A 23,274-nucleotide genomic window follows, 5' to 3' on the forward strand; every position below is an offset into this window, starting at 1 on the left:
CTATATAGCAGTGACACAATAAAGGTATCCTCATAGCTGCAAGCTCCAGCAGACAGACCCAAGCCGTAATCAGGAAGCCTGAAGGAGGTGTATCGTTTAAATGAATGCATGTCTGTGCCCAATTCTGAGTAACAGCAGTTGGTATTACAATGAAATTGGAAGTGCCCTGTGTATTAAATTTTCTTTCGTTTTCAGTGTTTTCTTCATTTTAGTCTGTTATGTATTTTCAAATACAGTTTTTGATGATGATTAGTGTTTTAGTTATGAAATCTTCTAGGAAGAGGTCACCTGGTTGCTCTGTGATAATGACCCACATAACCATAAAGTGACTTTGGTTTTTAGTTGCATCCTTGTGTCTTCTCAGCCTCCACAAAGGAAGAATCTCTTAAAAAAAAAAAAAAAAAAACTTTATGTATGTAGAGATATATACACACATGTATATTTTTTATCGGCTGTCAACTCAATTGTTTGTATGTTGGTTTTTTGTTTTTTTTTTTTCACAGAAAAAGCAAAGGACAAAAGATCTTTCTCGGGTGTTTCATTCTTACAGTCCATATGATCACAAGGTAAGAGAAGCATGTTAATAGCATATTAAGTATTAAAGTCTTTCCGAATGTATAGTACAATTTTCACCAACATATGGTGATTCTGAAATACACTTACCAATTATATTTATATTTCAATTTAAATTTTTTAGCTCTTTATCCCTTTTAAAGAAAACAGCAATGTTATATTTCTGAACTATAATAATTATATTTTATTCACATTGAAATCTAGTTACATATTGGCACTGAAATCTCAAAGACAGTGAAAAGACACATTTGGGGGTGTATTTTGGTTGGTTGGTTTTTGTTTTTTCTTTCCAAACACTGTACTGGAGGAACTTGGGTTTTGGATTGGTAAAGATAATTGAAATGCTGACTGCAAAACTTGATTCTTCATTCCTCCTGATAGAAAGTTATTTTTCTAAATGAAAATCCTAATAAAAATTAGTACATAGCATCATGTCTGAAATATCTACTGCCTGGAGCTTTGCTACACAGAAAATGACCAAATAACGTGACGACCCACATGTACCCATCCCACAGCTTCATAGATTCATAGTCAGTCTGTTTCATTTATACCCTACATTCTCCATCCCTCATGTCTGAAAAATTCCTAGACATCTTTTCACTTGTAAGTATTTTACAATATATTTGTAAAAGGTAAGCACTCTTTTAAAAAGAAAAAATATGTAGCCATTTTTAAGAAAATGCTTAACTCCACATCTTCATGGGGAAATAGATTACAAGGTTTCTGAGACTTGTGCGAAACTTCTAAACCATGTAGGATTCCAGTAAATCTGTTAATTCGAGGTGATTTCAGAAGCAAACAAAAAATTTGCACAGTTGAAATGCTAATATAAACTTAAATCTTTATCTATGAATTTACAGGGAGACATGTGGTAGGGATTTTTTAACTAGCCAAAATAAGTAGTGTGAAAACTACTTTCCTCGGTTGAAAATACAGAGATGTCTGGATTCAGGAGGGAAAAATTGTGCCAGTTCATAGAAGTTGAAAGAATTTGAAACACTAGCTTCTAGTGTTTCTATAGTGACCAATTGACTTAAGCACCAAAAACTCGCAAAAGAGATGTTTATGCTTCATGTGACCATGGTGATATGTAATACTAAAACTTATATCATTCCAAGTTACATTTTTCAAGCTAAATCAATCACATTGCAGAATGCAGCAATTTGTTTGAAAGAGATTGAGAGAGCCAATAGGGTCTGACAATGCAGACAGAAGGAGCAGGCTGATAAGTAATACAACAGCAAAAGGAATGAGATTGGCCAGATTTCTGAAGGTAACGTTGCATTTTTTTTTTAGATGAAGCCACTTAATGAACATAAGTGCAGCAGTGGCTAAAGTTAACATTTAACAACAACAACAAAAAAGGCGATGGCAAATCAGAGGTTTTGCCTGGCTTGTCTAAATTTCTCCCACTTGTAACATTTTTAAATTCGCAGTTAAGGGAAATTCCATTCTTCTTTTATTAGAACTCTTAATGGAACCTAGCCATTTGCAGCTTCTACCGGCTTCCTCCTCATATCCTTTGTGGCACTGTATCAAAGTCACCTCAGATTATTTTGGCTTCCCTTCATTCCTCTACAACTTAGTCATCAGGCAGTGAGGAATTGAATCTAAATGCTTGATGGAGTTCCTTTTGATCTTTAAGATTGGTAATAAATTATTGTAAATAGCTAGACTGCTTGATGAGTGCCTTTTGAAGCTCCTAAGTTTTGGTCTGTTGGCATTCTGTTTTATTCTGGATGTACAGTAGTGAAGGAAAATGGAAAAGTTTTATTCCAGGCAGCTCCCGGCCCCCTTAGTAGCCTTTACCTACTTTTCTGAGTTCCATCCAGGCAAATCTATCCATGTTACTTTTAATATTGTCTCTCACTGATTGGAATGTCCACAAAGACTAGAACCATAGGGATAAAGTAACATGCACTATTTTCCCAATCTGAGAATGTTGCTATTTTCCCCCCATAAATTAATAGAGGGTTGTGTTTAAAGTTATTTTGTCATTTTAATTACCCACTTATATTCAAGCAAATTGGTTTTCTAGGCAGATAGGTTTTAGTGTAAAGTGTTTTACAAGATGTGGTTAAAGTTGGTTTAGACATCTCATGCTCAGTGAGATTTCTGGCGTGATCCTTATGAAAATATATACATATATTGTCAGTGAAAGCTTTTACGAAATACAACATCAGTTGTTTGGGGTTTGCTTTAATGCAGGCTGGTGTATTGGCTTATGCCGGTAATCCCAGCACTCTAGGAGTCTGAAGCTGGAGGATCACTTGAGCGCAGGAGTTTGAGACCAGCCTGAGCAACATTGTGAAACTCTGTCTCTATTTAAAAAAAAAAATTAAAAATTAGCCAGGCATGGTATTGCACACCTGTAGTCCTAGCTACCGGGGACAGGTTTAGGCAGGAGGATCACTTGAGCCCCGGATTTCAAGTTACAGTGAGCTATGACTGCACCACTTTACTTCAGCCTGGGCAACAGAGCAAGACCCCGTCTCTAAAAGAACATTTTTTAAAAAAATAATTTCAAAGAGCGGAATGGATAGGGTACAATAAAATAAGATTGCCCACGTGTTGGTGATTATCAAAACTAAATGATGTTTGGGGGGTGTTCATTATTTTATTCTGCATTTTTCTATATGATTGAAATGTTTCATAATAGAAAGATACAAAAAGTAAAATAAACTATGGTCTGCTCCTGGGAGTGAATGTTGTGACAGTTTGCCTCTCTAGCTATATTCATTTTAATGTTCATTTTCCCCTTGACGTAAGTTTATGCCAAAAAAAGAACAGTCAGCATTTTAGTGGATTCATCATGCTGAGTAAACTCAGAAATGCAACTCCTCTTCTAAAGTTGGCATAATTTCCTGGGGTTTCATCCCAAATTATAGTGGGTCACTTAAATGACAGCTTTGCCTACTAGAAACTGTTAAAACAGTTGTAATTACAAAGGGTAGTTAGTGCAACCATTTTGTTCTCAGTGAGTCAGTTGTATTTGCTCTTCTTTCCTTCCCCCAACCAAGATTGCTCCTGCCTGACCCCAGACACAGGAAAGTCACCAGGTTAAACAAACGTGTTGTTTGAGTGAGCCCAGGTGCATTTCTTAATCATACCCCAAAGCCATTGTTTAGGTTGTAAATGGTCAGTTGGTTTTCTCTTAAATGCTGTTGCAAAAAGCAAATAAAGCTCAGAGCAAAATGTGTACCCAGAATAAGGCTTAGAAAATACTTTATTTCTTGCACTAAGAAATGTTGCTTGAGACTAGAAGAATTTCATTTTTGTTTGTTGCCTCTGGTTGCATGTCCATTTCTTAAATTGTTTTCAGGAATTCTTATAATAAATAAAGACTCATACAAAAGGGCTTGACAGAAGTTAATTCCCATTTATCTGTCCTTCTAAAAGAGAACATTAGTAAAGGTAATCCAAAGTAGCAGATAATCTGGTTATATTTTATGCATTATGTTATTTCCTTTGTCATTTTAATAAACAGGTAATGAACATAACTTGTATTATAGTTTCTGAAACACACCATACTAAGTACCAAGAAGGGTTACAGGGCCAGAGAGCTTCCAGGTCACAAAAAGTCCAACCTGGAGTTGATTTTTTTTTTTCTTTTGATAAATCACGGGTAAGTTAGAGTAGGCTATAATTAGAACACTTTTATTAAAACCATGCAAATTAGCATGTGCTGTTTGTCCTTGGCCTGAAGAAGACATTTCTCTGCACATAAAAATGTTTTCCTGTTTCTTTCTCTCTTTCTTTTTTGTTAGATTTTATCAGAATTATGTGTTTAGGGGGAAATCTAGGTTTATTAGCCAAACACACGTTTATAATCTGCTATTGTGAAAAGTTATTCTAAAAAATTGAAATGCTTGGAAGGAAAAAGTTCTATTTACATCTACAGTGGTTTTTAACATCTGCAAACACAGTTAATCTGCATGAATTAGTGCACACTCCACCACTAAAAGTGAGTCTTTAACAGGTAGTCACTATTTTTCTGTATTTTGTGAAGTGGGCTTCTTGCTTTCTTTTAGTGGCTTGTTATATTAATAATTTTTCTGCATATACATGTCAGTGGACACACTTGAGAAGAAACATTGTCATCTAGCTCCTGTGTTGGTGAACTGGGCTTTTCTTTTTCTTTCGATAACTGTCATTATTTAATTACTTTTCTACATATATATGCATGTATCAACTGAACTAGAAGCAAATTCATATATGTCATTAAACATGTATGTATTTATGCACTTGATAAGTTAGCCTATGAGTAGAAAGAAAACTAACATTAGTGCTTTACTCAACCAGAGCATCTTTTGTGCAGCAATCTCACCTTTTTAAAACAGCTCAGAACCTCTAAAAAAGCCTGTTTGGGCCCAGATTGTTAAAATTATTGTGTAATTCTCCTCACCCACCTCATTACTTCTTCAGTCCCTCATCCACAAACAGTTCAATCTTTTTTTTAAAACAAATCAATTCAAACTGATGCCTGGTTTCCCAAAACACAGTCAACACTAATAGCAGGTAAAAGAGGGTAGTTATTGCTTCAGAAAGTCAGAGCTCTAGTAAGAAGTGACAGCATCCTAAATGAAAGCAAGGACAGGCCATAAAAACTGTAAGTCATTAACAGAGGAACTCCGAAAGTGCAGCTGCCCAAGACCACTTAATTTGGACCCAAATACCCAGATATCCCTATATATTTCAGTAGCCTTAGGGTAAAATAATTGGGATCAGTTTACATTCTGAAACAGATATTTTGTTTTAAAATAGAATTTTTAGAAACTTTGGTATTTTAGAAATAACTTTTACTTACCTTGAAAAGTCTCAGGAACTGCTGCTGCTTAATAAGGTAGGGTAAATAAAGTATTACTACAGAGAGTGGTTGAATAAAAGAAATAATAGGCTAAACATGGTGGCTTATGCCTATAATCTCAGCACTTTGGGAGGCCGAGGCAGTAGGACCACTTGAGGCCAGGAGTTTGAGACCGGCCTGGGCACATAGCAAGAACCCATCTCTACAAAAAATGGGGTTTTTTGGTTTTTTTGTTTTTGTTTTGAGATGGAGTTTCACTCTTGTCATCCAGGCTGCAGTGCAGTGGCTTGATCTCAGCTCACCGCAACCTCTGCCTCCTGGGTTCAAGCAATTCTCCTGCCTCAGCCTACCCGGCTAACTTTTTGTATTTTTAGTAGAGATGGGGTTTCACCATGTTGGCCAGGCCGGTCTCGAACTCCTGACCTCAGGTGATCCACCCGCCTCAGCCTCCCAAAGTGCTGGAATTACAGGCATGAGCCACCGTGCCCGGCCAAAAAATGTTTTAAAAAGAAAATTAGCCAGGTGTGGTGCTGTGTGCCTGTAGTCCCAGGTACTTGAGAGGCTGATGCAGGAGGATCTCTTGAGCCCAGGCAGTCCAGGCTGCAGTGAGCCATAATTGCACCACTGCTCTCCAGCCTGGGCAACAGAGCAAGAGCCCATATATAAAAGAAAAAGAAGAAAAAAAGCTCCGGCCGGGCGCAGTGGCTCACGCCTGTAATCCCAGCACTTTGGGAGGCCGAGGCGGGCAGATCACGAGGTCCAGAGATCGAGACCATCCTGGCTAACGCAGTGAAACCCCGTCTCTACTAAAAATACAAAAAATTAGCCGGGCGTGGTGGCGGGCGCCTGTAGTCCCCGCTACTCGGGAGGCTGAGGCAGGAGAATGGCGGGAACCCGGGAGGCGGAGCTTGCAGTGAGCCGAGATCCCGCCACTGCACGCTGGCCTGGGCGACAGAGCAAGACTCTGTCTCAAAAAAAAAAAAAAAAAAAGCAGCGAAAGAGTGGTTGAATAAGTGTTGATAGTTGGGTAAGGGACAAAAAAAAATGTGTTTGAGATAAAAGATGAGGAAAGTAGAATCATTATCACCCCAAATTATTTACTTAATTAGATGCTATAAAATATTAGTCTTTGAGATTTTTATTATATTTTTATCTTAAAGAAAGACTCCTCTAAGCTGGATATGGTGGCTCATCCCTGTAATCCCAGTACTTTGGGAGACTGTGGTGGGAGAATCATTTGAGCCTAGGAGTTTGAGACCAGCCTGGACAACATAAGGAGACCCCTGTCTCTACAAAAGATTTAAAAATTAGCCAGGTGTGGTGGCATGTGCCTGTGTTTCCAGCTACTCAGGAGGCTGAAGCAAGAGGATCAGATGGCTTAAGCCCAGGAGTTCGAGGCTGCAGTGAGTTGTGATCGCACCACTGCACTCTAGCCTCAATGACAGAGCAAGACATTGTCTCAAAAAAAGAAAAAAGAAAAGAAAAGATAAAAGACGGCACTAGGCATAACTTGAGTGGGATAATTTTAAGTAGTGTATCAGGACAATGAATTTTTAATTGTATTAAATATACAAAAAATATTGATATATATTTCAATAATCACACTTCCTATGACTACCTTAAGAACTGTTGTTAATTCATATCTGCTAGTGTACAGGGAATTCATATCTACTAGTGTACAGTAAAATATTATATAATAAAAATGTAAAATATTTTCTACAGCTTTGGGCAGAGGCATACAGCAAAAATCTATATCAAAAGCCTTGGGTTATAGCACCATTCCTTCTTCCCTCAAAGACTAGGTGTCTCTGTGACATCAAGTTTCTTAAATATGGAAAAGGGACAGTTTCATTTCAGATGTCACTGACTGATTTACATTTCTCTTGTAATCAGATTTGTCTAGTGATTTAAGATTACAAAAGTCACTTCACCCAGCTCTTTATGTTTGAAGAATAATGGCCATTTGACTCAATCCTGAGAGCCACGGTATTGTCAAGCCTTCATTATCTCCTGTGCTTTGAATAACATAATGTAGCAACAGAGTGCTTTGAGTTGTTTTTCTAGAGAGAGAGAGATGTGGGTTTGGATTCTTGCCTGCTGGCCCTGTTGAGCTTTGAGCTATCTGCTGTCTGGAAATAGCAAATTCAGTTTTTAATGGATCCGGCACTCTATGATAGCCAGGTTTTCATGGCACATGCAGATAAAGAAACAAGTTATTGATTTGGCATGTTTATGCCATGCTTAAAACAGTTCTCTGCAGCAGATTGTCCAAAGCCATTTGTGCACTTAACTCTATTTCTCATCTTTGGCAAAAATAAAAAAGTGTTTAAAAAGTAATTTTAGGGATGTTGTTAAATATCAGGAACAATTGAATAAATGTCTAGTTGATGAGATTCCCTATTGTTTTATTGATACATGTCCTTATACGAAAACCATGCTCAGGGTATGCCCTTGAAACACAGGGAAGTCAGTACCTCAATAAGTGTTAAATCCATTTCCTCATCCTCATTCTAAAGCCAAAGGAATGACCCAGCCTTGAAATAAGGACATACTGAAGAGCTCTTTCGGTGCAAAATCTGTGCTTTTGTTTATTAAAGTATCTTCCCTCTCAAAGTGACCATAGAGTTGTTACCAAAGATGCAGACATAGCTGAGCTGTTTCCTGCTTCAGCAGAGGGTAACCCTAGCCATTCCTTGCATCCTCATCAATGCCAACCTAATCCAAAGGCATTTTTCTCATTTTTAACCCTCGTCAGCTTGTGATTTGAGTAGCAGATTATGTTTAACAATTATACCTATACATTTTGGCCTAATTTTGATATCATACCTGTATATTTTTTCCTTTGCCTTTTCAAGATGGCATTATTCTAAAAATTAAGCATGATTTTTTACTTAACTTATTTTCTTACTGTAACTGCAGAGATGGGTAGAATCGAGGTATTTACAAATGGCAGAAATTCAGTGCGCTTAAGACGATATATCCAGAGACCCATAGATGCCAGAATTTTTCTCAGCCAGTTACCCTGAGGATTGACAAAGAGATTGAAATCTGAGTAGACTTTTATTATGATGATTAATATTGTAATAAAGCAACCATTTAAAGCATACCATGTAACCAGCACTATTCTCAAAGCTTTACATATGCACATAACTCATTTATCTTTATACCAACATTCTAAGGTGAGTATGCTAGTAAATTACAGAGCAGTATACGTGGAGATGGGAAAATGGCAGCAGGGCAGGAGAGAAGAGATAGGATGCCATCCTGTTCAGTTGATGGCATTTGTGACTGCCTTTTATGGACAGGTGGGGTCACAGTGCAGAGATTGGAAAGTTTCCTAGGTCATCATTTAAGAATACCCTACTTAGCAGCACCTCCCCATCCACGAACTCCCAGGAATGTCAGTAATAGGGAAAAGGCAAAGTTCATGATGAAATCCTTTGCTAACATTCAGTATAAAAGTATTAATAAATTAATCAACAGGTCTACATAGATATGGCAGTTACTGTATTTTCAAATTATTTACCACGCCTTAAAGTATCTGTGTTTCAACTGTCATTGGTTATATACTTCCTCTATGAAATTCACTAGTATAAGGAAGAAACTAGCAAAGGGACAAAGAGGAATGTCACTGTGCCAAGAGCCAGAGTACTTCCCCTCCATCCCGGGGCTGGTCACCTCCTGTTCTGTCACCAGTTGCCCTGGGTGTGTCCTTGGTTATCAGTCTTTGCACCCAGTTAAGATGTATCCCCATTCTCTTTCTCTCTTGACGATGTCAGAGTCTTGATACATACCCTGCCCCAACAGCTCTTTCTGTTTTTTTTTTTTCCTGTATCTCTCCACCAGTGTGTGCTTACCAACCTTTCTTATCCCCATCCAGAGGACAAACTTGGCTAGCACACCATCTACTTGGTATATAAGTCCTGTTACATGCCAGAGTTAGCAAATAAAAATAAGGGACATCCCCTTAAATTCAAATTTCAGATAAATTGTTTTTTTTTTTTTTTTTTTAGAATGTGCCATGCAATATGTGGGACATATTTATACTAAAAATCCATTCATTGCAGAGCACAGTTGGTTCTTGCCTGTAATCCCAGCATTTTGAGAGGTCAGGGTGGGCGGATCTGTTGAACCCAGGAGTTTGAGACCACCTTGGGCAACATGGCAAAATCCCATCTCTACCAAAAAAAACTACAAAAATCAGCTGGGTGTGGTGGTGGGCGCCTGTAGCTACTTGGGAGCCTAAGGTGGGAGGATTGCTTAACCCCAGGAGCTGGTGGTTGTAGTGAGCTGTGATTGCACCACTGCACTCCAGCCTGGGCAACAGAGAGAGACCTCTGTCTCAAAAAAATTTATTCATTATTTATCTGAAATTTGTATTTAGCTGTGTGCCCTGTTTTTAACTGGAAACCCTAGTTGCGTGAGCATTATACATTCCACTTGGGCAAATTGAGGCTCGAAAGACAAACAACAGCACCCACAATGGAATGAAATACAAAATGATTGTAAAACTTCCCCTTCGTTTACTATAAAGGACCTGAGGAAGTTTCTTCCTATTCCTAATCCTATCCTTGTATATAATGCGCCTGGTCTCCCCATCAAAGGCTAACACGTGTGTCAGCTACAGTTTTTCAAACTTTTATTCCTTCATTTAAGAAGAAAAAGTTTTAATTTGCCTTTGGTTCTCTCAAATATGCTGACAAAGTTTTAACCTGGGGAACTTGTTTGGAAAATTGTTCAGAAGGCACAAAGAAAATTAAATTTAAAAGTGTCCATATTATATTTTCCAGGAAGAAGAATTTTCCAATCTCTCCCTACCCCCCAGAAGGTACACTTTGTTTCTCCGTGATACATTTTATCATAAAATATAATTAATGACTTCTTTGTAGCTGAAGTTGTTTATATTGAGACATACTGAGAAACATTAATGCTGCTGATGCTTTAAACAAGGAATATAGGCATCCACTAGAGAAGTGAGGAGGCTGTTACTGCTTTTTCCTCCTTTTTCTGCGCTGCTGACATTTGAAGACTGTCAAGGGTCCTTGTGATTGGTAGTTTGGGCTGATGCTGTTTGCAGACTGGGATCCCCAGGTCTGCCTTTGTCTTCCTCAGCAATATTTTTAACAGCAGCTAAAAGGCCACTCTCAGATGATTACCAACCTCCAACACGGATTCAGGGTTGCACAAAACCATTTCCAGATTTCTGTTTACAAAGAATAGTGAGATGAAAGTATTTCCATGGGCCAATAATTTATTCTCTCTGGGGTTTTCGTGTAAGATTTAGAAGGCATGATTACAGTTAGCATTTATTGCACTTTTAAACGTATACGTTAACACTCTTGAAATTGAGAAACTAGAGAATTTTAGCATCTGGAAAGAAAGTAAGTCAACCAGCTTCTCCTAATGATTGATAATATTTTCCATTATTCAACACTCTGCCTTTGGGTACCTTTGAGAATTCCAGAGGCATTTTAAATGCACATGTCTCAAATAAAAATAAAGGAATTTTAAAGACTCAACTTTGTTTGAATTTAGCTATCGTTATGTGGTAGACACATGGGTAAGAAAGGAGACTATTCCACTTTTAATTACGTTGAAGTATAACAATAATCCAGCTACAATGCTTAAAACAGAAATCTCGAATTCAGTTTAGGCTTTGCGGGTGGCAGTAGAGGGTGTCTTTTTAAAGCTGCTTATTTATATCTTTATTATTTACTTTTTAATTCTTATGGACACTTTCATTTCTAACTTAAAAGTTTCACTGGATATAGCTGATGTTTTTAGGATTTGCCTCGCTCCCTCTCCCCTTCGTCCCGACCATCTTCCCCTCCTCTGCTCCTTTCCTCCCCTCCCTTCCTTTTTCTTCCTGTTGAGAACTTCATTTCCCTGGTTTACTTTCTGTTAGAAAGTATGAATCAATGAAATTTGCTAATACTTGCCTTAGAGGGTTGTCATAAGGATTCAATGGAAAGCATCTAGAATAGCATCTAGCACACAGTAAGTGCTCAATAAATGACTATGATTCTTACAGTAAAATTATACTTTCTAGGATGTCAGCTCTGCCACTAGTACTCACCACATGGTATATGTTCAATAAATAACTGGTTATTTTAATGTGAAGTTACAATTTTTAGAATTTAAGTAGGGATTTTGTCTATTTTGTTCAATGTTTCCTCAACACCCAAAGCAGTTCTTGACATGTGGGAGGTGCTCTGTAAATATCTGTTGATTGGAGGAATTAATAGGTTTTCGCTTCTAAAACCTCAGCAGGGTGTGTGTAGAAATCTTAATTCTTCCTAACAGTTGCAGTGGTCATGGGTTTTGTTGCTTTCAGTTTCTCCTTCCATGTTTGTTGATGATCTTCTTATACCATTCTTTACACTTATATTTTCTTAGTATCCCACCTACTTTTGCATTTCCCCACACAATTTCATAGGGGTTCTTGCTTTTTTCCCTCTGTTGTGAGCTTGGGCTCTTCAACATGGTGCATTTGGGTACCTGTTTCTCTTCTATTGGAGACAGTAATGTGAAAACTCAGTACTAGGTTCAATCCAAGGTTCATCCATTCTCCCTCGTTAAGAGTCTTACACTATAGAGCTGGGAAGGCCCTTAGAGCTCATGGAGTCCCACCGTCCTCCTCCATCCCTCCTCTGTTGTTCAGGGAAGAGAGGCTTTTTTGTCCTGTTGATTTAATACTCATCCTTCAAGACCCAGTTTAATTTCACCTTCTTTGCCTCTTTTCTGATACACACAGAGGATTGCTCTCACCTCTTGCTACCACTCTGACTTGTATATACCTATATTATTTGACATTGTGTGCTCATAGAATTCACTTCCATTTAACAAACATTTGAGGTTTTTCCTAGGAGGCAGGCAGAATAACTAGAGTAAAATGCTTACAATCCATTGAGGCAGGGGCCCCGTCTCCCCGAAGACCTTGAATTATGGACTAGAATTGAATGTGTTATATATATGAAGTGTATTTTACCATTCTTTGAATCTGGATACTATAACTATACAAGGCACTTACCCATCATCCCACAGCAAACACAGGGCTAAAACCCAGTCTTTTAATTCCCAGTTTTGTGCTCTGTCTTTGCAAAAATTAATACAGTTGGAATGTCCCAGTAGTAATAACCACAGCCGTGGGAGAATGTCCTAAGTAAGTTTATGCTTGGTTTTAATTATAAATTAAGTAATACATGCACTTAATACCCTATTCAAGGAAATTCTGCCTTTGTAACCTTATCCTAGAGACCCCTGTTTTCTTCTCCAGAGGCAACCACTGTTGCTGGTTTTGTATATATGCTTCTGGAGTTATTTTATGCATATACAAATACATACCTTCATGTAAATGTCAGTATGTGTTTTTATATAGATATGTGCTTTTTAAAAATTTAAATATTATCATACTAGAAAGTCTTCTGTTTCTTTTTTCACTTTACAGTATATCTTGGAGATAATTTCAAACAGTACATAAAGAGCTGCCTCATTCTTTTTTAAAAAATTAGCTGTATATATTATATACCAGTTATTCACCATATTTATTTAACTAGACTCTTACTGGTGGATCTTTGAGTGGCATCTGATGTTTTTGATCTTACAAACAGTGCTGTGCAGTGTATAATCTCACAAACATGTCATCTTATCAATGTATAACTATTACCTGTAGGATAAATTCCTAGAAGTGAATATCTAGATATTAGATGTGTACATATTAAATCATGATAGATATTGGCCGAGACCCACTCAGCAAGATGTTCCAGTGTACATGCCCATCAACAAGGTAAGACAGCGCTTGTTTCCCCACACCCCTGCTATACACCATGTCAACTAACTTTTAAAATCTTTCCCTATTAGGGAAACAAAGATAACTTCTTATAGTTTTAATTTATATTTCTCTTATGAATGGTGTCACTCAGTTATTAGAAATAGCCACAAAAACAGAGTGATTTGGTCTTTGATTTTAAACTTTTAAAATCCACGTTTTAGAATTTCTGACTCTTCCACGTGCAAGCTAGATGATGTTGGCAAGATACTTAAGTTTTCTTTGCCTTGGTTTTCTCCTCTGTAAAATGAGAATACTGCATTCCATAGACTCTAAGCCATTATTAAGTCTTATTAATTGTAAGACTCACCATTAATTTACATAACACTAAGGAAAAAATGCCCATTACAATGGTGTCTTAAATTGAGAAATGCTAAAATATAAAATAATGTGCATCTTAGAATCAATGAAATTTGCTAATACTTGCCTTAGAAGGTTGTCATAGGGATTAAATGGGAAGCATCTAGAACAGCATCTAGCACACAGTAAGTGCTCAATAAATGACTATTCTTGCAGTAAAGTTATAGTTTCTAGAATGTCAGCTCTACCACTAGTACTAACCACATGCTATATGTTCAATAAATATCTGGTTATTTTAATGTGAAATTATAGTTATTAGAATGTAAGTAGGGATTTTGTCTATTTTGTTCAATGTTGTTTTTTTCCCCAACACCAAAGCAGTTCTTGACATGTGGGAGGTGCTCTGTAAATATCTGTTGATTGAAGGAATTAATATGTTTCCTCTTCTAAAACTTCAGCAGAGTGTGTGTAGAGATCTTAATTCTTCCTAACAGCTGCAGTGGTCATGGGTTTTGGGGTTACATGGTCTTTACCTCTGCCGTCCTGTCCCCCATACACACCAAAACCTCTAGACCTTATCACAAATCACCTGATTTCATTTTAAAAATAACTAAGCCCTATGGAGCTCAGTTTAAACATTTAAAAACCTTTATTAATAAAACCAAAAACTTTGAATTGAAAGAGTTCTTCAGAATATTGTTGATATTTATCTAAACAAGAGTCAAAATGTTTTTACATAAGCTGTACAGGATCCTAATAAGAATTTGGCAAGATTTGTGTAAGTCCTACATTTTAGAATTTGCATTTTTAAATATATTACACGGTCTGTACAAATCACGTGGTCTTGAACTATTGTTATTCAGTATATATTTCCACTACAGAAAGTATAAAGAAATAAGCCTTCTTTTTGAAGTACCACATTTTGTTTTGTTTTTTAATGGAACATGAGCTCATAGGAGTTTTTTCCTTTTTCTCAGCTATAAGAGTATGGGCTTTAAGAAAGTCTTTATTACTTCATAGAGTCTATATCCTTTATGCTTTTCTCTTCGAATTTCATACTTTTCTCACATTAGACTACTTGGCTTTATAGACTTTGCTTTGGTTAGTTTGGTTATAGATATCTGAATATTTCCATATTGCATAGGCCTCTCTGTTTTCAACCTTTGAGAATGTAGGATGTAATACTGATTTGTTACTGTATTTTATTTATTTATTTAGAGACAAGATTGCACACTGTTGTCCAGGCTAGAGTACAGTGCCACAATGATATAGCTCACTGCCACAAGGATATAGCTCACTGCCACAATGATATAGCTCACTGCAGCCTCGAACTCCTGGGTTCAAGCAGTACCCCCACATCAGCCTTCTGAGTAGCTAGGATACAGGCACACACTACCATCCCCAGTTAGTTTTTTTTTTTTTTTGGTAGGGGGAGGGTCTCACTATGTTGCCCAGGCTGGTCTCAAACTACTGGCTTTTAGCGATCCTCCCACCTTGGCCCTTCAAAATAAAAAGGATTACAGGCATGAGCCACCTCTCCCAGCTGGATTTAATTGCTTTAAAAAGAGGAGATAGGAAATACATTATGTGTTTTTATGTACATTTGTATGTGTATATATATGTGTATGTATAGATGTGCATGCTCTGTAAAATATGAACTCTGGCTGATATCAAGACTAGCTGAGATGACTTAATTCTCCACAGATAGCCCAGGTTTTCTGGCTAATATTATTTTCCCCACCTTATAAGTGTCTTTAAAACTCTGAACGGTGGCTGGGCACGGCATTGGAATACCTGTAATCCCAACACTTTGAGAGGCTGAGGCAGGTGGGTCACTTGAGGCCAGGAGTTGGAGACCAGCCTGGCCAACATGGTGAAACCCCATCTCTACAAAAAATAGAAAAATTAGCCAGGTGTAGTGGTGTGCGCCTGTAGTCCCAGCTACTCAGGAGGTGAGGTGGAAGGATCACTTGAGCCTGGGGGAGCGGAGGTTACAGTAAGCCAAGAACGCAGCACTGCACTCCAGCCTGGGCAACAGAGCGAAACTCCATCTCAAAATAAAACAAAACAAAACAAAAAACAGAAAACTCTGAAGGTCTTTGAGTGTACTACAAATTAAGTGTGGATATTGGTGCCTTAAGTTTAGTTGATAGGGCTCGAGTCAGAGTCTTGTTAAAAACTCAACCTGTCTTTTACAGTACAACCTGGTCCTGCTCCGGGGCCCTGTGTCCAGGAACTGAAGCATTCTTGTTCTTGCATGAGCATCTCCCCATGGGTGAAGTTCACTCCCGCATGTTGTAGAAGTCCACTTTTATCACAGACCTATTTTTGATGTGTTTATATGACTTTACAGTCACTAACCTTTCACTTGAAGAAGATAAGGTCCAAACCTGAAAGTTTGCTCTGAAAATTTGAGGCAAACCTATTTTCTCCTTCTGAAATACTATCACAGTCTGCACTAGGGCTTAGAACAACAGATTTAAATTGCTACCCAGCTGTCACCAAATTAGTGCCCCCCGAAGGTCAGCAGCTGCAAACACTTCCGTCTTAGGAATACCTTTCTAGGACTGATTAGTGATTCAGCTTTCTCTTTTTGTACTTGTTGCTTTAAACATTCACTAGTTCTCACTTCAGTTGTAACATGCACATGTTCTCATTTTAAACAAAGCCAAATGGTTTTTAAATCCATGGATGAAAAATCATTTTCAAATCGAGTATTCATGATAAATTTTGAATATGTAATAGATATGTACTTAAAACTTCACTCAAGGATTGCAAAATACTTATCTAAACATAGGTGTGTGTGTGTATTTTGTAATTTTCAGGACATAGTTTGATAATGGAATAGTGCTTGTTAGCATGTATCTCTATCAGGGTTTCTTCTGGCCTCTCTGGCTTCCTCCTTCACATTTCTCTTCATTTGTGTCTCTCTGATGTTGCTGCTGCCCATTCACAATAGAGTCCTGTTCCTTAGTAGGCCATGGCTGCTCAGATGCATCCCAGACATGCATGCAACAGACTCGGGGGCATTTCCTTTTGAATGGTACCCCAGCCCCACTATATCCGGGACTGAATTCATCACTGTATTTATTACCTCGATGAATATTACATCTCTCCAGCTACTGAACCAAAACCAGAGTGTCATCCTAGACTCCTCCCACTCCCTTTACCCACTACTTTTGATTGCTCTCATTTTCCCAGATCTATACCTGTAATTTATCTGGGTTTGACCTCGTTCTCTTTGTGGCAATGGCAATGGCCACAAAGAGAACGAGGTCAAATGTAGATAAATTATAGGTTCACTTGGTGGCAGTTTTCTCCTGAATTTCCTCATCTCTCCCCAACTGATTTTCCTATTTCCATTCTCACTGACTTCTCCCAAAACCCAATCCATTCTCTCACTGCTTTGTTGGGGATACTTATAAAATGCCATCCAGACTGTTGATTCCCTGTGTAAAATTCTTATGTAGCCCTCAGTCACTTACAGGATACAGCCCCAGCATGATCCATAAGGCCCTTCCTGGCTAGTAGCTCCTTACCTTTTACCTCATATTCCATGCTTTCCCCAGTATGCTACACTCTCTGTGGTCTCAGTGTCTACTCATAAGTTGTTTTTTGTTTCTAGAAGCCACCGTCACTTCATTCATCTGTTTCATCTTTCCCAATATGATATAGTTTGGCTGTGTCCCCATCCAAAATCTCATCTTGAATTATAATCCACATAACCCTCACGTGTCAAGGGAGAAGCGAGGTGGAGGTGATTGAATCATGGGGGCAGTTTCCCCCGTGCTATTCTCATGATAGTGAGTGAGTTCTCATGAGAGCTGATGGTTTTATAAGTGTTTGGTAGTTCCTCCTGCATTCATTCTCCTTCCTAGCGTCATGTGAAGAAGGTGCCTTGCTTCCCCTTTGTCTTCTGCCATGATCATAACTTCCCTGAGGCCTCCCCAGCCATCAGGAACTGTGAGTCAATTAAACTTCTTTCCTTAGTCGGGCACAGTGGCTCACATCTATAATCCCAGCACTTTGGGAGGCCAAGGCAGGTGGATCACCTGAGGTCGGGAGTTCGAGACCAGCCTGGCCAACATGGAGAAACCCCGTCTCTACTAAAAATACAAAATTAGCCGGGCATGGTGGTGCTTGCCTGTAATCCCAGCTACTCGGGAGGCTGAGGCAGGAGAATCGCTTGAACCCGGCGGGGGCGGTGGAGGTTGCGGTGAGCCAAGATTGCGCCATTGCACTCCAGCCTGGGCAACAAGAGTGAAACTCCATCTCAAAAAAACAAACAAACAAAAAACCTCTTTATAAATTACCCAGTCTCGGGCAGTTCTTTATAGCAGTGTGAGAACGGACTAATACACCATCAGAAATCAGAGCTGCTGCTTCCTTCTAGGAGCTCTCCTGTCTTCCTCTACTCTCAGCTCCTCTGGGGAATTAGGTGTCCCTTTCATGTGCTCCCACAATCTCTGTGCTTCCCCGACCTCATTGTGTGTCTCCCCTAGATAACTGAAGTTTTTGAGGGCAGGGCTTGTGTTAACTAAAGTCTGTATGCAGCTCTGGAGGACTAGTACAGTGGCTGACACATAACAGATGTTCAGTGAAAGTTCATTTAAAGAAAGAAGGTGATGTTTTCCAAGGTCAGAGTTTCTCTTACACAGGTGCTCTAGTATATGTTTCTTTCACACATTTTTTGTATTCCATGTACCCACAGGAAGTTAAAATCATGTGTGGACAGCAGTGTTTCCACAGTATTTCCATATTTCATATTAAAAATCGATCTTTCTATTCCCAATTATGTTACATTTAAGTGAAATTAGGGGGAATGATTTAATAGCAGTCTGTTCTTTCCTCTGTAGTTATATAAAGAGAGTAAAGCTCCTTATAATGGAGCGATGCCCCCTCCATTCCAGAGATTCTCAAACTTGATGGCACATTAGAATCAGCTGGGGTGCTTTAAGATCTACTGTGCTTGGGTCCTACACATATACACAATGTGTGTGTTGTGTTGCTTCCAAATGTTCTAGAGAATAAGTTATGCTCATTGGCTTTATTATCGTTAGCCATTCCCATCTCAGCTGAGCACTCAATCTTGATCCTTTTATGCATCTGCAGTCAGCTCATTTTCCCGCTTCTGGCTCTTCTGTAAACTTCACCACTTGCCTGAGTCCTCTTCCCTTTTCCTTTGCTTGTACTGCAGCTCCCACCCCTCATGAATCAGTTTCTATTTGTATTGCTCAAATTGCAGACATGAGTTTGCCATTTTGAATTTCTAGTTTTACCTTTGTTATGCTTAATCTGATAACCTGACATTTCCCTAAGGATATTAAGTAGCTTATTAGATATTTTATTTAGGACTATGTTATGAATAACCCAACTCATGCTGGTTTAAACAAAGAGATCATTTATATTTATAATTTATTGGCTTCCTTAATTGAACTGTCAAGGTAGTTTTTGCATTAAGCAAAGTTTGATTCAGGACTCAAGTGGTCTCACCAGCAGCCTTTTCTTAGCAGGCTTTGATATATTGACTATTTTCAGGCTTACCTCCTTAGAGGTAGCAAAGTGGCTGCCCCAGCTCCACACCACACTCTTCTTACTTTCAAATACGAAGAAGAGAGATGGCATCTGTCCTGGAATAGCCAACCAAAGTTTCATCAAACCTGGTCGATTTGGGTTATGTACATTTCTCAGAATTGGGCCAGGGTGTTAATGTGTTCATTGACTTAAGCCAATCAAGATTTTTACCCCAGGAACTGAGGGTGCAACTAACCCAAGCATTGACTGGGATGTGAAGGATGACGCAGTGGCGAATGCCCCTAGGAGAGAAGAATGAATACAGGAAGGGCAAATAGCAAATATTCACAATAATGTAAGTTATCATAATATTATCTGTCAAAAAGTGTTCCATCAACATTTGAGTAGTATATATTTAATTCAAAATGTCATACATGTCGATATAGAAGAATTGTTCGATTGAACCATGTTGGACCATGTTGAATTTCTAGTTAAGTGAATGCCAGAAAAAGGTGTAATATGTTTTATTTTTATAAACAATGTAAAAAGGCCAGGCACAGTGGCTGACACCTGTAATCCCAATACTTTGGGAGGCCGAGGTCAGCAGATCATTTGAGGTCAAGAGTTCAAGACCAGCCTCGCCAACATGTTGAAACCCTGTCTCTACTAAAAATACAAAAATTAGCCGGGTGTCCTAGTGGGTGCCTGTAATCCCAGCTACTTGAGAGGCTGAGACAGGAGAATCACTTGAACCTGGAAGGCGGAGGTTGCAGTGAGCCTAGATTGCGCCACTGTACTCCAGCCTGGGCGACAGAGTGAGACTCTATCTCAGGAATAAAAGGAAGGGAGGGAGGGAGGGAGGAAAGAGGAAAGAACTTGTGTCACTGAATTTATGAGTTTAAGCTTTTTTGCAAATATTAAAACTGGCTTTACTAAATATTAGAATGGTACAGTAGAGTCTGAAGACTGACTTCAAATTATTGCTTTGCCATTTAACTACCTGGATGACCCTGAATAAGTTATTTATTTTCTTTGATCACTGGTTTTGTTTTCTGCTAGATGCAGATGTAAGTAATACATCTCAAAGTTTGTGAGTATCCAGTGAGATAATATGTGTTAAAGCATAAACACATGGTCCCTGACTTAAAATGGTCCGACTTACAAGTTTTCTTTTGACTTTACGATTGTGGGAAAGCAATACATGTTCAGTGGAAACTGTACTTGGAGTTTTAATATGACCATTCTGTTTTTACTCTCAGTACACAGTTCAATAAATTACATGAGATATTTAACACTTTACTATAGTATAGGCTTTGTGTTAGATGGTTTTGCCCAACTGGGCTAACAAAAGTGTTCTGAGCATGTTTAAGGTAGGCTAGGCGAGGCTACGATGTTCAGTAGGTTAGGTATATTAAATGCATTTTCAACTTAAAATATTTTCAACTTATGAATGGGTTTGTCAGGATGTAACCACATCATATGTTGAGAATCATCTGTAATGAAAAGTCAGAGTTAATTGTTACATTCAATTTTACTACCTCATTGGGTTGACTTTACCTGGCCAAAGAAAATATCATCATAATTAAAATGTAATTCTATTTTGCTAACACATTGCCTTTATTACTTAAAACCTCTTTTGTTTTCATGTTTTATTTTGGCTGAAGAAGCCTCAGAATGGCCTATATTAGAAATACATAACAAGATATTTTAGGATAAAATAAGAAGAGATGTGCTGTTCACTCACAAAATCTGAGTCACTGCCACAATTAAGAATAAAAGCTTGGGTTTCTGGGAAGCAAAGGCAAAAAGACAAACACAGCTAAATGCACAGCTCTCATTTTGTAATAGCAGAAAGTATATCATTCAAGAGGAATGACAACCTTGCTTAGGGCAAATCTCTAAATAGAATATATTCCATCAATCTTTCTGTTAAGGGGTGTTGAACAGCATAATGGACCATTGTACCATAAAACTTACAAGACCCAGTAAGATTTGAAACTATTTTGGACAGTTTTCAATGGAGGTGCAGTCTGTCCTGGGTTTGAATCTGCCTTTCACTCACTGTGCAACACTGGTAATTTATTTAGCTTCTCTGAGGCTCAGCTTTTTTGTCTCTAAACTGGGAATAAAAACAATAGTACCTCCCCAATGGGGTTATTATAAGGATTAAACAAGAGAATGTATGTTGAAGAGATTGGCACAGTGCTCTGAATGTAGTAAGTACTTAATAAATGTTAGTTGTTAAATAGTAATTATAAATTCTATCCATAAGTATTTATTACTGTAACTAGATATCTGGAAAAAAATATTAGCAGTGAGATAATTTTATTGTGATTAAAGAAAGCATGTGATTGAATACTGAAAAATATGACCAGGGTCCTTCAACTAGATAAAAAAGAAACCTAACCAGCTGGAAATCTAAAGGAGAAAAATGAAAATATTGTTCTGGTTCTCTCTGAGCCAATTAAAATTTTCTGTTGTTTTTAAAACAAGTCCATTTTGGACTAGAACTGAAAGTCTCCAACCTACTGTGAGTAGAAAAAAAGCCTATGGTAAGAAGGCTCAAAAAGTGAACTGACATATGTGAACCCAGGGTAGACCTCAAAATTTACAATTTCCCAACAGTTCCTGCACCTTAGAATTTTGCTTCGAAGTGTGTAGACTCAGCAGCATGTTGTAGGCACGTTGATGTGTTCCAGCCATCCACTTATATAAACACTATTGTCTTACAGGAGACTATACATTCTGACTGCAGTTTACCGAAAAAAAAAAAAAAAAAAAAAAGGAAAAAATGGAGTAATTGTACTAACTCTAGATATAATACAAAATAAAAATACCTAGAGTATTTCACACATACTAATGCATTGATGGTAGATAGCTTTTTAAGTTTGTCCCTTAAATAATCAAAGTAATAGAATATTTGGAATTATTAAATGTTAGCACTGAAAGGAGTCAGGAATTTATAAGGATCAGCTTAATACAGTCCCTTTTTTTTCTACTTTTTAAAAAAATTTAGGTATGGAAACGAAGGCCCACATGCAATTGGCTAGTTAATAATAAAATGAAACCTTGAAATCATATTTGCTGACTCCTAGTCTGATATGTCTTTCACCTCACCACAGGGTGTTTGTTTTTTGTTGTTGTTGGTTTTGGGGGACTTTTTGTCATTATTTATTTTTGTTTCTAGCTATTGTTGATTTTTAATGTTTGCATTTCACAGGACAAGAACACCCTTTTTTCCCAAGTATTCTGTGATTCAAAACTCTAGTACACTCTGCCTTGTAGCAAATTGGACCTAACTTTTTTTTTTTTTTTTTTTTTTTTGAGATGTAGTTTCGCTCTTGTTCCCCAGGCTGGAGTGCAATGGTGCGATCTCAGCTCACTGCAACCTCTGCCTCCTGGATTCGAGCAGTTATCCTGCCTCAGCCTCCCGAGTAGCTAGGATTATAGGCACCCGCCACCACTCCCAGCTCATTTTTGTGTTTTTAGTAGAGACGGGGTTTCACCATGTTGGCCAGGCTGGTCTCAAACTCCTGACCTCAGGTGATCCACTTGCCTTGGCCTCCCAAAGTGCTGGGATTACAGGCATGAGCCACCAAGCCTGGCCTGGACCTAACATTTTTATAAACCCCTGATTTGCTCAATTAAATGTGAATTTCCAGGTTAGTTGACTTTGATTGGAGACCCCCATACAGATGGCAGGGGAAGTTATAGTGGTACAGTATCACACAACTACTCACCTAGAGTTCTGTAGACCTACTTGAGTTTGTATGAAAGACAGCTTCTTTGGCTTGACCTTTTTACTTGTCTACTGGTAGAAAGCCACAGTAGACAAGGTCTCAGGGAACTTCCACCACCCTGGTCCCAAGGCAGACCTCTCCACAGCCATCGCCCAAAGAATACAGTGGCTAGGGTTGGGGCAGCAAGGTAGTGAGAAGAAGGTATGGCAGAAATTGCCAATGCCAGGACTAAAAGGACCTGCCAGCTAGTGGTGAATTTGGAATTCCTCTTTCATCAGCAATACTGTAAGTCCTCTTATCCCCCAGTTTTCCTTCTGCACCAGCTCCCAGGATGGGATTAAAAGGAGCGGGTTCCCAAAAGCTACTTCCAGGGCAGGGCTTATGATATACCAAAGTTCAAAAAACAGTTACAAAACAGTAGATTCAGTGTAAATGGCAATATTAGGTATATGTCTGTGCTTCCAAATTGTCTACCTTTTATATAGTATGATTTGCATAATAAGGCATAAAAG

The 23,274-nt window shown here is 38.3% G+C and overlaps 1 protein-coding gene across 3 annotated transcripts in view; it reads left to right on the forward strand.

Moving 5' to 3' along the window:
• CDKAL1 (CDK5 regulatory subunit associated protein 1 like 1) overlaps nt 1-23,274 on the forward strand; it is a 704,387-nt gene that overhangs the window by 580,332 nt on the left and 100,781 nt on the right. For all 3 annotated transcript variants that reach the window (XM_003823187.6, XM_034961532.3, XM_034961530.3), the window contains exon 13: nt 504-566. In XM_003823187.6, coding sequence (XP_003823235.1) covers nt 504-566 — 63 coding nt within the window. The remainder of the gene's footprint in view (nt 1-503; nt 567-23,274) is intronic.

Source organism: Pan paniscus, chromosome 5 (genome assembly GCF_029289425.2).
Source record: "Pan paniscus chromosome 5, NHGRI_mPanPan1-v2.0_pri, whole genome shotgun sequence".
In the NCBI taxonomy this organism is placed as follows: domain Eukaryota; kingdom Metazoa; phylum Chordata; class Mammalia; order Primates; family Hominidae; genus Pan; species Pan paniscus.